The sequence below is a fragment of the Ornithorhynchus anatinus genome, chromosome 5 (assembly GCF_004115215.2).
Source record: "Ornithorhynchus anatinus isolate Pmale09 chromosome 5, mOrnAna1.pri.v4, whole genome shotgun sequence".
In the NCBI taxonomy this organism is placed as follows: domain Eukaryota; kingdom Metazoa; phylum Chordata; class Mammalia; order Monotremata; family Ornithorhynchidae; genus Ornithorhynchus; species Ornithorhynchus anatinus.
Window position 1 is genome coordinate 81736719 of NC_041732.1, and position 14067 is coordinate 81750785.

General features: G+C 50.3%; 1 protein-coding gene across 3 annotated transcripts in view; it reads right to left on the bottom strand.

The window, feature by feature from the left end:
• Nucleotides 1-3733: 3733 nt before the first annotated feature.
• THOC1 (THO complex 1) overlaps nt 3734-14067 on the bottom strand; it is a 41756-nt gene continuing 31422 nt past the window's right edge. For all 3 annotated transcript variants that reach the window (XM_029066511.1, XM_029066510.1, XM_029066509.1), the window contains 4 exons: nt 13948-14031; nt 12083-12230; nt 6591-6669; nt 3734-4245 (listed from right to left, as the gene is read on the bottom strand). In XM_029066511.1, coding sequence (XP_028922344.1) covers nt 3950-4245; nt 6591-6669; nt 12083-12230; nt 13948-14031 — 607 coding nt within the window. In that variant the 3' untranslated portion in view covers nt 3734-3949. The remainder of the gene's footprint in view (nt 4246-6590; nt 6670-12082; nt 12231-13947; nt 14032-14067) is intronic.

Consider the following 14067-nt stretch of genomic DNA (forward strand, 5'->3'; position numbering starts at 1 on the left):
CCTCACGTGGGACAACCCGATGACCCTGTATCTACCCCAGCGCTTAGAACAGTGCTCTGCACATAGTAAGCGCTTAACAGATACCAAATTATTATAGTAAGCACTTAGCTAAAATACCAGAGTTATTTTGACTACTTGGCCTCATTTCCCTGAGCAGGCCCCTACAGTCAGCCACGGGGTGGGAAGAGAAGCAGTGTGGCCTAGCAGATAGAGCACGGGCTCAGAGTCAGAAGCATCAGGGTCCTAATCTCGGCTCTACCACCTGTCTGCCGTGTGACCTTGGGCCAGTCACTTCACTTTCCTGTGTCTCAGTTACCTCATCAGGTAAATGGGGATTGAGGCAGGGAGCCCTGTGTGGGACAGGGACTCCGTTCAATACAATCATCTATCATTCATTGAGAAGCAGCGTGGCTCAGTGGAAAGAGCCCGGGCTTGGGAGTCAGAGATCACGGGTTCGAATCCCGGCTCTGCCATTTGGCAGCCGTGTGACTGTGGCCAAGTCACCTACCTTCTCTGTGCCTCAGCTGCCTCATCTGTAAAATGGGGATGAAGACGGTGAGCCTCACGTGGGACAACCCGATGACCCTGTATCTACCCCAGCGCTTAGAACAGTGCTCTGCCCGTAGTAAGCGCTTAAGAAATACCAACATTATTATTATTATTCATTCATTCGTATTTATTGAGCGCTTCCTGTGTGCAGAGCACTGTACTAAGTGCTTGGCAAGGACAATTCGGCAATAGATAGAAACAATCTCTGCCCAACAACGGGCTCACGGTCTAGAGGCGGGGAGACAGACAAGAAAACAGAGCAAAACAAGTCGACAGGCATCTTGTATCTACCCCAGCGCTTAGTACAGTGGCTGGCACATAGTAAGCACTTAACAGATACTATTATCATCATCTGGGTGGCTCCTTCCAGCCTTGCCCCGACCGGTTCCTGATCACCTCACCCTCTGTGGCTTTGGCCCTTGTGGTCAGGGTCTCGGCCCCCCCCGTCCCTCCGCCTCTACAGATTTCTCCCCCCGCCCCCATCTCCCACTCCTCCCAGGCCCCGGACTGGTATTTCCACCGGGAATCTCGCAATGTGGGGGGCATTTCCAGGAAAAGAGAAAGCACACAGTCCCTACGCTTCCCCCTTCCCGCCCTCTGTCGTAATAATAATAACGTTGGTATTTGTTAAGCGCTTACTATGTGCCAAGCACCGTTCTAAGCGCTGGGGTAGATACGAGGTCATCAGGTTGTCCCACGTGGGGCTCCCGGTCTTCGTCCCCAATTGACAGCTGAGGTCACCGAGGCCCAGAGAAATGACTTGCCCAAAGTCACCCAGCTGACAAGTGGCGGGGCCGGGATTGGAACCCACGACCTCTGACTCCCGAGTCCGGGCTCTTTCCACTAACCCATGCTGCTTCTCTGGAGGGTTGAGTTGAGGGAAAGAGGAACTAGAAGACTGGACATCTCTTTTCCCTGAAACACTTTCCCCCTCCCAGTCTTCCCACACGTCGGGCATCCAGCCGCGCTGAGAGTGGGGCACGGATTCATTCGATCATATGCATTGAGCGCTTACCGTGTGCGGAGCGCTGTACTAAGTGTTTGGAAAGTACAATTGAGGAAGAGAGAGAGACGATCCCCGCCCACATCGGCTTACAGTCTAGAAGCACTTACTGGGTGTTGAGTTGGGTCGGAAAGGCCGGCACCTGCCTCCCGATCGTCCCCGGGGCGGAAGCTCGGGGTGCTCTCACCCTCCCACGACCCCTCTTTTCCCCATCGCGTCTCGGACCAAAAGCTGTCCGAGGGCGGGGGCGACGTTCTTCCGCCAACGCGTCTAGCTGGGCGTGGTGCGATGCAGCGCGTGGGTCTGTACACATGCTATTGGTCCAGTCGGTAGATATCGAGCACGTACGGTGGGCAGAGCACCGTGCTCAGCGCTTGGGAGAGCACAGCAGCACAACGGCGCGGCTCAGTGGAAAGAGGCCGGGATTGGGAGTCGGGGGTCATGGGTTCCAATCCCGGCTCTGCCACTCGTCAGCTGACTGTGGGCAAGTCACTTTACTCCTCTGTGCCTCAGTTACCTCATCTGTAAAATGGAGATTAAGACTGTGAGCCTCACGTGGGACAACCTGATGACCCCGTATCTCCCCCAGCGCTTAGGACAGTGCTCGGCACACAGTAAGCGCTTAACAAATCCCGACATTATTATTAGAAATGTTCCCTGCCCGCTAGGAGCTTACAGTCTAGAGGGGGACAGCCATCAGAAGAGATTACGGGATCTTGGGCAAGCCGTGGAGCTTCGCTCTGCCTCGGTGACCTCATCTGTAAAATGGGATTAAGGCTGGGAGGCCCATGTGGGACAGGGACCGTGTCCAACTCGATTATCCTTTATCTTCCACGGTGCTCCGAACAATGCTCGACACTTAATATGCGCTTAAAAAACGCCATCATTATAGTTATTATGGTTATGTACGTTAAGTGGTGTGGGGCTGTGTCGAGGGGGGTGAATATCAAGTGCTTAAAGGGACTAGACATCGTTCGGTGAAAGGGCTTCCGGACCTGGGACGGAGATGGCGACCACGGGGCTGGGATTTCCAAAAGCCCGATTCTCCCCCGATAGATCAGCTGGGCGAGAGGAGAGGCTCATTGTACTGACAATCGAGGGCATTTATTGAGCGCTTACTACACGCAGAGCACCCTACCAAGCGCTTGGGGATAGTAGCACGTGAACAGATACAAAATGTCCTACTTGCCGGGGCTCGTTAAGAACGTCCCCTCCCGTTACGGAGGACCGAGTGTAATAGAACGTGGCATTCCTCTCTCAGACGTCAGGGCAGTGGAATTCACTTGCTCATTCATTCATTCATTCATTCATTCAATCAATAGTATTTATGGAGCGCTCACTACGTGCAGAGCACTGTACTGAGCGCTTGGAATGGACAATTCGGCAACAGATAGAGACGATCCCTGCCCACTGACGGGCTTACAGTCAATTTTGCTCACTAAAATCGATTTTGAATTTCACTATTCCGTCCCATGGTCTGAAGTTTCCCCTCTCCCTCTAAATAATATTTCACCTACGTCTATACCGATTGAAGCCCACCCGGAAATATTAACGATGGCATCTGTTAAGCGCTTATTACGTGCCGAGCACTGTTCTGGCACTGGGGTAGATACCAGATTCTCAGCTTGCACACAGTCCCTGTCCCACACGGGATTCAGAGTCTCAACCCCCATATTAGAGAGGAGGTAACTGAAGCACAGAGAAGGGAATGATAATAATATCGGTATTTGTTAAGCGCTTACTATGTGCAGGGCACCGTTCTAAGCGCTGGGGGAGATACAGGGTCATCAGGTCGTCCCACGTGAGGCTCACACTTAATCCCCATTTTACAGATGAGGTAACTGAGGCACAGAGAAGTGAAATGACTCGCCCACGGTCACACAGCTGATAAGCGGCAGAGCCGGGAGTCGAACCCCTGACCTCTGACGCCGAAGCCCAGGCTCTTCCCACTGAGCCGCGCTGCTGCGCCGGAGGGAGCAGGAGGGAAGCGACTCAGCGGACGAGGGGCGGTGCCGGGATTAGAACCCAGGTCCTCCTGGCTCCCGGGCCGGTGCTCCACCCACTCCACCCCACGCTCTCGGATGCCTCTGAAGAGGGTTTTCTTTTGTCGACCGTTTCGCTCTCCTTCACGCTCACCGATCGGGCGAATCGGGCCAGAAATAACCGAGTCAAGTCAGAAGCGACACCTTCGGAGTCGTATTTTATTCTCCTTCTCCCTCGAAGAGTGCAAAACCCAATGCCCCGCTCTGCTACCGCTATGTCCTTGAAACCCTCCGCGATTATACAACAAACGGCAAGAAAAAAAGAGAGAGAGAGAGAGAGAGAGATCTCTATCAAATTCCGCTCGGTAACAAAATCCTATCAGAGTTTTAATGGAAAAGTACAAGGAGAAGAACGCTAACTACTCGCTTCGGAGTCATTGGTTAGACTTTCGGCAAGGTCGCTTAATCCAGATTTGTTCAGCGCGGTAATGAGATTCTCAGGTGTGGCATGTATTCCCTCTTGATCCTGCCAGGCAACAAGCAGTTGCTTAGCTCTCATCTTCACGTCCTCGCTGTCGGATTCTATCTGCCTTATGTCAGGGTCTTTCATTTCTAAAAACGGAGCCAAGATTTTCCACTGTTCTCCAAGCTTGTTAGCAAACAGCTCGATCTGCTCCCCCGTGACCGGTTTGTCGCGCCGGGCGTCGGGGCCTGGAGAGACGGAAGCACGGGGAACATGAGTTTGCACCTTGAGCTTCGTCGTCATCATCAATTATCGAGCGCTCACTATACGCAGAGCGCCGTGCTAAGCGTTTGGGAGAGTGCGGTGCAACGGAATCGGCAGACAGGTTCCCCGCCCGCGGCGAGCTTCGTGAACAGACTTAGATTTTCCGCACGTTCTCATCCGGCCGTGCTTCTCAGCGTAAAGTGAGGAACGGCGGTTAGCACCTGGGGTGCGAGGTAATCCGTACTGAAGTTTGTTTCATTTTTTAAAGTGGTACTCACTCAGCGCTTACTGCGTGTCAAACACTGTTCTAAGCACTGGGGTAGATACAGGGTAATCAGGTTGGACACAGTCCCTGCCCCACGTGGGGCTCGCACTGTAAGCAGACGGGAGAATAGTGAATCCCCATTTTGCCATCAATCGTATTCACGGACAGCTTACGGGTGCGGAGCACTGTGCTAAGCGCTTGGGAGAGTACAATCTAACAGAGTTGGCAGACACGTTTCCTGCCCAACGAGCAGATGAGAAAACTGAGGCACTGAGAGGCTAACTCGCGCAAGGTCACGAAGCAGGCACAAGCGACGGCACAGCGTCGCCTAGTCGACAGACCGTTCGTTCATTCAATCGCAGTTACTGAGCGCTTACCGTGTGCAGGGCACTGTACTAAGCGCTTGGAAAGTACAATTCGGCAACGGATAGAGACGATCCCTACCCGACGGGCTCACCAGAGCCCAGTGTTTTAATCCTGGCTCCGCCACTTGTCTTCTACGTGACCTCGGGCAAGTCACTTCACTTCCCCGGGCCTCAGTTTCCTCATCTGTAGAGCTGGTAGAGCTTAGATATGTGGGATTCTTTGGAATGGTGACAAAGGGTGGGTGCCGGATAAGGAAAATGCAAGGGCCATCCAGCAAAGGACGCTCATCCCACTGAGAAAGCCTAACTTCTCTGGGCCTCAGTTTCCTCACCTCTCCCTCTAGACTGGAAACTCACTGTGGGCAGGGAACACAAAATAATAATGATGGCATTTGATGGCGCTTATTATGTGCAAAGCACTGTTCTAAGCACTGGGGAGGATACAAGGTGATCAGGTTGTCCCACGTGGGGGTCGCAGTCTTAATCTCCATTTTACTGATGAGGTAACTGAGGCACAGAGAAGTTAAGTGACTTGCCCAAAGTCACACAGCTGCCGAGCAGCTGAGCCGGAATTTGAACCCATGACCTCTGACTCCCAAGCCCGTGCTCTTTCCACTGAGCCGCACTGCTTCTTTAAGCATCTACCAGCTCTGTTATACTATCTTCCCCCAAGCACTTAGTACATTTCTCTACTCACAAAAGTGCTCGATAAATACCACTGATGGACTGACTGATTGTAAAATGGGGATTCATATACGTTCTCCACCTCCCCTAGACTGTGCGCTCCATGAGGGACAAGGGTTGTGTCTGACCAACGCTTAGTAAAATGCTTGGCACAGAGTAAGCACTAAACAGATATTCATTCGGTCGTATTTATTGAGCGCTTACCGTGCCCAAAGGACTGTACTAAGCTTTTAGGAGAGTACAATAAAACAACAGACACGTTCCCTGCCCGCAACGAGCTCTCACAATTATTATTATTGACGGAAACTGCTTGCTAATTAGATCGAAAGAGTCTGCGGGCCTCGGGGAGGGGTGGGTGGCGGGGCTTTCTATCTGTTGGGGGGGTGTGTGTGTGTGACAACTCTGTAAATTCCTTCTTCCACCGGGGAAGAAAGAAGCCCACGGGGGCCCAGCTTTCTGGATCGCGAGGGACCGGATCACCGGGTTTTCGCTATACTGACCCCAGAGCTGGGCCAGAAGGGAACTGGCCTCAAGGCATGGAGGGGTTGGGTGGGGGCGGTGGGCAGGAGGACATCTGTAGCGTGGAATCTGTCGCCTGTCAGACACCACAGCCAAGCCTGCATTTTGGAACCTTCTAACACCGCCCAAAAAAGAGATGCAGAAATCCCACGCCACCATGCCCTATTTGACGCTCAGGCGAAGGTACGATTAAGAAACGGAGAATTTTTCAGACAGAATACTGCCAGAAGCTAATCGATATGCCTGACCATCCCCGTTCTTTAATAAGCCCCCACTGTCCGCAGAACACCGGACCAGGCGCTCGGCATCACACGCGTACAGATTTAACCCGCGACTGGAGAACTGGAAGGAAAATGAAAAGAATCTGGCCCAGATGCCTCATAGCTTTGAGCAAGCAAGCAAAAGAGTTGCAATGATGCAGTACTTCCAGTCCCGAACTAATAGGGAATTAGGGAATTAATTAACTGCATCAGTGAAATAGCACAAAAACTCTTACTTTCACTGTTCTCCTTTAGTAAACCATCATTGTCTTCCTCGTCTTCATCCTCACCCGTTTTGATTTCTTCAGATGGAGGCTGTAATGAGAGAAACGATTCAAGTGCTTAGGGGCAGGGTGAACGCGGGGATTTTTCTTGGTTGCAATGCTTCCGAGGGGGCTGAGAATGGAAGAAGCAGACCAAGCCGCCTTTCGTTCATTCGTTCAGTAGTATCTATTGAGCGCTTACTATGTGCAGAGCACTGTACTAAGCGCTTGGAATGTACAAATCTGTCCTCTTCTCCCTTCAGCATCACCCTGACTTGCTCCCTTTGTCCTTCCCCCCTTTCGGCCCCACAGCACTTCCGTACCTATCTGTTATTTGATTTATCTGTATTGACATCTGTCTTCCCCACTCTGCGTCGTAAGCTCACTGTGGGCAAGGAAAGTGCCTGTTTATTGTTGAGCTGCCCTCTCCCAAGCGCTTAGCAGAACGCTCTCCACACGGTATCGAGTGAACGAGCGGGTGAACGAAGGTGGTGACAGAGGGACAGAAATACATTAATCTAACCCTCACCCTCTCGGGAATGTTGGTTCCGCGCCGCAAGGGGCTCGGGAAACAGACAAGAGGAACCAAAAGACTGGGCCCAGGACCACAGGTACGATGTAATCGGAATTACGGAGAATGTTGGCCTGGCCTTTGGTACTGAAGTAGCAATCTGCCAGGGATCCTAGTATTCATTCAATTGTACTTACTGAGCGCTTACTGTGTGCACAGCACTGTACTAAGCGCTTGGAAAGTACAATTCGGCAACAGATAGAGACCATCCCTACCCGACAATGGGCTCACAGTCAAGAAGCGGGGTGACAGACATCAAAACAAGTAAACAGGCATCAGTAGCATCAATATAAATGAAGAGAATTATAGATAATAATGTTGGTATTTGTTAAGCGCTTACTATGTGCGCAGCACCGTTCTAAGCGCTGGGGGAGATACAGGGTCGTCAGGTTGTCCCACGTGAGGCTCACAGTTAATCCCCATTTTCCAGATGAGGTAACTGAGGCACCGAGAAGTGATGCGACTTGCCCACAGTCACACCGCTGACAAGTGGCAGGGCCGGGATTCGAACCCACGACCTCTGACTCCCAGGCCCGGGCTCCTTCCACTGAGTCACGCTGCTTCTCCAGATATAGACACACCATTAATAAAATGAATAGAATAATAAAATATGTACATATATACACAAGGGCTGTGGGGTGGGTGGGGAGGGAGGGAGTTGGGGCGATGGGGAGGGGAGGAGGAGGAGAGGAAAAGAGGGCTCAGTCTGGGAAGGCCTCCTGGAGGAGGTGAGCTTTCAGTAAGGTTTTGAGTGTGCTAGTTTGGCAGATGTGAGGAGGGAGGGTATTCCAGGCCAGAGGTGGGACGTGGGCCAAGGGTCAACGGTGGGACAGGCGAAAACGAGGCCCAGCGAGAAGGTTAGCAATACTATTCACCCAATAGTATTTATTCCGTGTTTACTGTGTGCACACCACCGTATTAAGCACTCGGGAGGGTACAAAGTAACAATAAACAGACACATTCCCCGTCACAACGAGCTAACGGTCTACAGGGGGAATATGCCGATCGAGAAAACAGCATGTCCTAGTGGGTACTGCATGGGCCTGGGAGTCAGAAGGACCCGGGTTCATTCGTTCGATAGTATTTATTGAGCGCTTACTATGTGCAGAGCACCGTACTAAGCGCTTGGAACGCTAAGCGCTTGGAACGTACAAATCGGCAACAGAGACAGTCCCTGACGGGCTTACAGTCTGGCTCCACCACTTGTCTGCTGTGTGACCCTGGGCATGGCACTACACTTCTCTGTGCCTTAGTTATCTCTTTTGTAAAATGGGCATTGAGACTGTGAGCCTCATGTGGGACACGGACTGTGCCCAAACTGATTATGATGGATCTACCCCAGTGCTTAGAACAGTGCCTGACACGGAACGTGCTTAACAAAAACCACAAAAGAGAAAAAGGTCACCAGGGAAAGACAGAGAGGCATTCTGACCTGCTCATTTCAGCTCAAAAGCCCGGAAAACAGAAGGAGGCCAGTAGACGCCCCTGGACAAGGAAGAAAAGGATAGTTTCCTTCGGCCAAATCTCTTATCTTGGCCGGGGACGGAATCCTCATTATAAACTCACAGTTAGCGGAGAGCAGGGGAGATGTCAGAGCAAATCGGACACCCGCTTCCCTTTCAAGGGCATTTATTAAGCGCTTCCTCTGTGTCGAACACTGTTCTAAGTGCTGGAGGAAGTGCAGGTTAATTAGGTCAGATACAGTCCTTGTCCAGTACGGGGCTCACGGTCTAAATAGGAGGGAGAACAGGTATTTAATCCCTATTCTGCAACTGAGCAAAATTCATTTATTCAGTCGTATTTATTGAGTGCTTAATGTGTGGAGAGCACTGTACTGAGCACTTGGAAAGTACAACTGAGCAATAAAGGGACAATCCCTGCCCACACCAGATTTACAGTCTAGAAGCGCTTACTGGGTGTAGTTGGGTCAGAAGCTACAGAAATCCTTGAGAAGGCCATACATCCATGAGGCATCCAAGAGCAGGCTGTTTTTCCTCCTCCATCCTCGAAGTTGGGCCTGGGACGGCCCTAAATTTATGCAGATCCAGAGAAGCAACATGGCCTAGTGGACAGAGCCACGGCCCCGGGGATCAGGAGGACCTGGGTTCTAATCCCAGCTCTGCCGCCCGTCCGCTGCGTGACCATGGGCAAGTCACACTTCTCTGTGTCTCCGTCACCTCGTCGGCAAAATGGGGATTAAGACCGTGAGCCTCGCGAATCTACTTAAGGACCAGAGAAGTCACTTAACTTCTCTGTGCCTCAGTTCCCTCATCTGTAAAATGGGGATTAAGACTGTGAGCCCCACGTGGGACAACCTGATTCCCCTATGTCTACCCCAGCGCTTAGAACAGTGCTCGGCACATAGTAAGCGCTTAACAAATACCACCATTATTATTATTATTACTTATTTACACTGATGCTACTGATGCCTGTTTACTTGTTTTGATGTCTGTCTCCCCCCATCTACACCGTGAGCTCAAGAAATACCACTGACTGATCGTAAGGTACTAAAAGGAAGTTTGTGAAGAATACCGGCAAACGATCAATGGTATTTCTTGAGTGCTTTTTGTAGGCAGAGCACTGTACTATGTGCCCGGGAGAGGATTTGTTACACAGACCCTTCTCCAAAAACAGTATACAATCAATGGGGAGAGGAGGTGCCCCCAGGGTTCAACTCGGGGACCAGAACCAGTCGAAAACTTTCATAATCAACCAACAGTATTCACTGAGCACTGTATTAAGCGATTGGGAGTGGACACTGTGGGCAGGGAATGTGTCTACCAACTCTGTTGTATTGTTCATTCAATCGTATTTATTGAGCGCTTGCTATGTGCAGAGCACTGTACTAAGCGCTTGGAATGTACAAATCCGTACCAGATGGAGACAGTCCCTGCTCTTTGACGGGCTCATAGTCTATTCTTCTCCTTGACTCTATTTATTGCCATCGTTCTCGTCTGCCCATCTCCCCCGATTAGACCGTAAGCCCGTCAAAGGGCAGGGGCTGTCTCTATCTGTTGCCGACTTGTACATCCTAAGCGCTTAGTACAGTGCTCTGCACATAGTAAGCGCTCAATAAATACTGTTGAATGAATGAATGAATATTGTATTCTCTCAAGTGCTCGCTACTGTGCTCCGCGTCCAGTAAGGGCTCAATAAATACCATTTATTGACTGATCAGTAACACAGAGGTGGTGGACACGATCCCTGCCCGGGATGGTCTGAATGAAGGAATTCATCAAAGCCACACCATTACTAAGTGGGCCAGGTCAGAAATGGCTCTGAAGAGAAGAAGTAGTGGGCAGCACGGAGTCGGGCTTCAGAGTCAGAGGACCTGGGTTCTATTCCCAGTGAGCAGCCCTGTGGTCTAGTGGAAAGAGTCCGGGCTTCGGAGTCAGAGGACCTGGATTCTATTCCCGACCCTGCCGATCGCTTGCGTGGACAAGTCACTTAACTTCTCTGTGCCCCGATTTTCTCATCTGCAAAACAGAAATTCGTCACCTGTTCCCCCTCCTCAAACTCCGAGCCCCACGTGGGACAGGGACTACATCCAACCCGACACATAATACTGCCGGTGTTTGTTAAGTGCTTACTATGTGCCAAGCACTGTTCTAAGCACCGGGGGAGATACAAGGTAGTCAGGTTGTCCCAAGTGGGGCTCAGAGTCTTCACTCCATTTTACAGATGAGGTAACTGAGGCAGAGGGAAGTTAAGTGACTTGCCCATGGCCACTAAGCATGGTAAGCACTTAACGGATACCATTAAAAATACAAAAATTACAGATTTATTTTAGTAAGTTTTAAAAAATAGTAATAATAACAACGATATGGTATTCGTTAAGCACTTACTATGTGCCAAGCACTGTTCTAAGTGCTGGGGTAGATACAAGGTAATCGGGTTGGACACGGTCCCTGACCCACATGGGGCTCATCGGCTCAATCCCCATTTTACGGATGAGGGAACTGAGGCCCAGAGAAGTTAAGTGACTTGCCCAACGTGTCACAGCAGACAGATGGAGGAGCTGAGATTAGAACCCACGCCCTTTTAAACAGTGGCAGGGAAAAAAAAGGATGACAATGAGTTGGTAGGGGTGTAAGTTGGTACACTTGGAAACAAAAGCCACCCTGCAATTTGACGCTAGAGACAGGCTGATCAGGCACTCGGGGAAGACTTTGGAAGGCAGTCATCCAAAGAGGAACCGGAGCCAAAAGACACCCGCTCTCTGCACCCTCAGTAGAAAAAATGGTAGTATTTGTATTTGTTAAGCGCTTACTATGTGCAAAGCACTGTTCTAAGCGCTGGAGGATACAAGGTGATCAGGTTGTCCCACGTGGGGCTCACAGTTTTAATCCCCATTTTACAGATGAGGTAACCGAGGCACAGAGAAGTTAAGAGACCTGCCCAAAGTCACACAGCTGGCAAAGGGCAGAGCCGGGATTAGAACCCACGACCTCTGACTCCCAAGCCCGGGCTCTTGCCACTGAGCCACACTGCTTCTCTAAAGGAGCACTCCCGTCGGCTGTGGGGTCTGCACTCAAAAAGATGTACTGGACAGCGTTCGATGAAGGATGGTGAAAGTTACTGGGGGAAGGGGGAAAAAAAAAAATCAATCCTAGGAGGAAAGGTTACAGCAAGAGGGCTGACAGAGAGGAAAACAGAGGGCTTTGGGGCAATTGAATAAGAAAGGACGCTGATCCGATTCTTCCCAGGTTCACAGACAACCGAACGGGTGGAACCCATAGGAAATGAAAGCAGGAGAGATTTTGGTCGAAGATACCAGCTCGGCATTGAAAAAAACCCTACCAAATGAGCAGATTCAATTCTCCTCTCACGTGATGAGCGACAGTGCCGACGAGCAGAGAGTTGAACACTATAATGAACGGATTAAATGACTTACTGGTAATTCCTTTGCTAGTTTGATCACCATGTTTTCCAAATACTCCGGTAGACTCTTAAACTGCTGGTTGGTTGGCTGGAAAAAGTGGGGACTTCTGCGGGCTAGCAGCCTCAGGGCTCTCCAGCCGTAATTGGAATTGTTCACAGCTCTGAAAAACAATTATGTCGTGGTCATGGTCTCCGCTTCCGGCTAATGAAAGGATGGACACACACATACGCGGTAACGGTAGGGCTATTATTTGTTGACTACCGACACGTTCACGCGCACACACATACAATGTGCCAAGACCAGAGTCAAAATATCGCTCAGTGCTTTCAATCCTGCGTGTGCTAGAAACACAAAAAAATCCATCCCAGCGGCCTTATAGAGCAGATGTCTTGGGTGTGCTGTAATTTCCAGAATACATCTTTTGCATTTTAAAACATGAGCAATTTATATTATGAGTTATTTTGATCACGGCCATATTGGCCGCCCCACTTGGAGACATAAATGCCCTAAACATGTGCGTGTCTCTCTCTCTCTCTCTCTATCACACGTTTGTAAACATGTAAATGCCCTAAATGTATATATACAATATATATATATACTCATTTCACATTTAAAAGGTGGATACAAGCTAATCCGGTTGGACACAGCCCCTGTCCCACACAGTAACCGCTCAACAAATACGACTGAATGAACACGAGACACACAGTCTCAATCCCCATTTTACAGGAGGTAACTGAAGCACAGAGAAGTTGACTGACTTGCCCAAGGTCACGCAGCAGACAAGTGGTGGAGCCGGGGATTAGAACATCTAAAAGACAGTTCAGAGAAACTTCTTTCTAGAAGACACGGAGAAGCACGGCCTGGTGGAAAGAGCAGGGGCCTGGGAGTCAGAGGACCTGGGTTTTAATCCCAGTTTTGGTCAAATGGTTGCTATGTGACCGTCACTTAACTTTTGTTGCCTCCATTCCCTGAACTGTCAAAAGGGGATCAAATGGCTGTTCTCCCGACTACTTAGACTACTGTGAGCTCCATGTGAGACAGGGGCCCACCCCAGCGCTTAGTGTTTGATACACAGTAAGTGTATCTCACTGTTTCTCACTGGGGAAGGATCACTACCGTAACTATAAACGATTTATTTATATTAATGCCCGTCTCCCCCTCTAGACGGTAAACATACATAGTTAGTTTGTACCTACCCCAGCGCTTAGTGTTTGATACATGGTAAGTGCTTAACAAATACCATAAAAAGAACAAAAACCAAAATAAAGCCCTACTGGCGGTATCAGAGGAAGTAACTGCCCCGGAAGCCGCGTTAGGGGCGAGGAGGATGGGACCTGGGGGATGAGGAGGGCAGGAGAAACCGGTTTGGGGGTGACCTTTGATCATCTGAAATCCTCAGGCAGGGCCTCCATTTGCATCACAGTTCTAATAAAATGCCACACCACCCACCTGGCCATTTCTAACCGTGACGCATCAGGTACAAATCCAATCCCACCGCAATCCTCAACGCCCCTGAAGACACAGCCGGACCCATCGGCCCCAATCTACGTTTGCAAATCTGTACCTGCGGGGGCAACCCTCGTAGAACTTTAAAAAGGTAAAGCGAGGAGGAGGTGAACGCTAACTGTGGGGAATGACAGTATTGCAAACCAAATATATGTGGCACTGCCCTTTGACCCTCACCCAAAATGGGGTTTTTCAAATCAACTGGGCACACACAACCGCACAACCTTGGTACAGAAAGCCCACCCTTAAGAAGACATCTTCCTCACAGTGACTTGGTCTCCCACTTCAACCCTTTGGCCTCACTGCACACAAAACATTTAACACGCCACCGGTGAAGGGATGAACTGCCCCTCACTAGTCCCGCAGCTCACTTGTATTCATTTTCAACCATGTTTTCAGGGTCCGCCTGTTCAATCGCTTCTTCGAAAAACTCCTCCAGGGTTGGCATGTATTCCCTAAAGAAGGAATCAGACGAGAACGGTTTGTTTGTT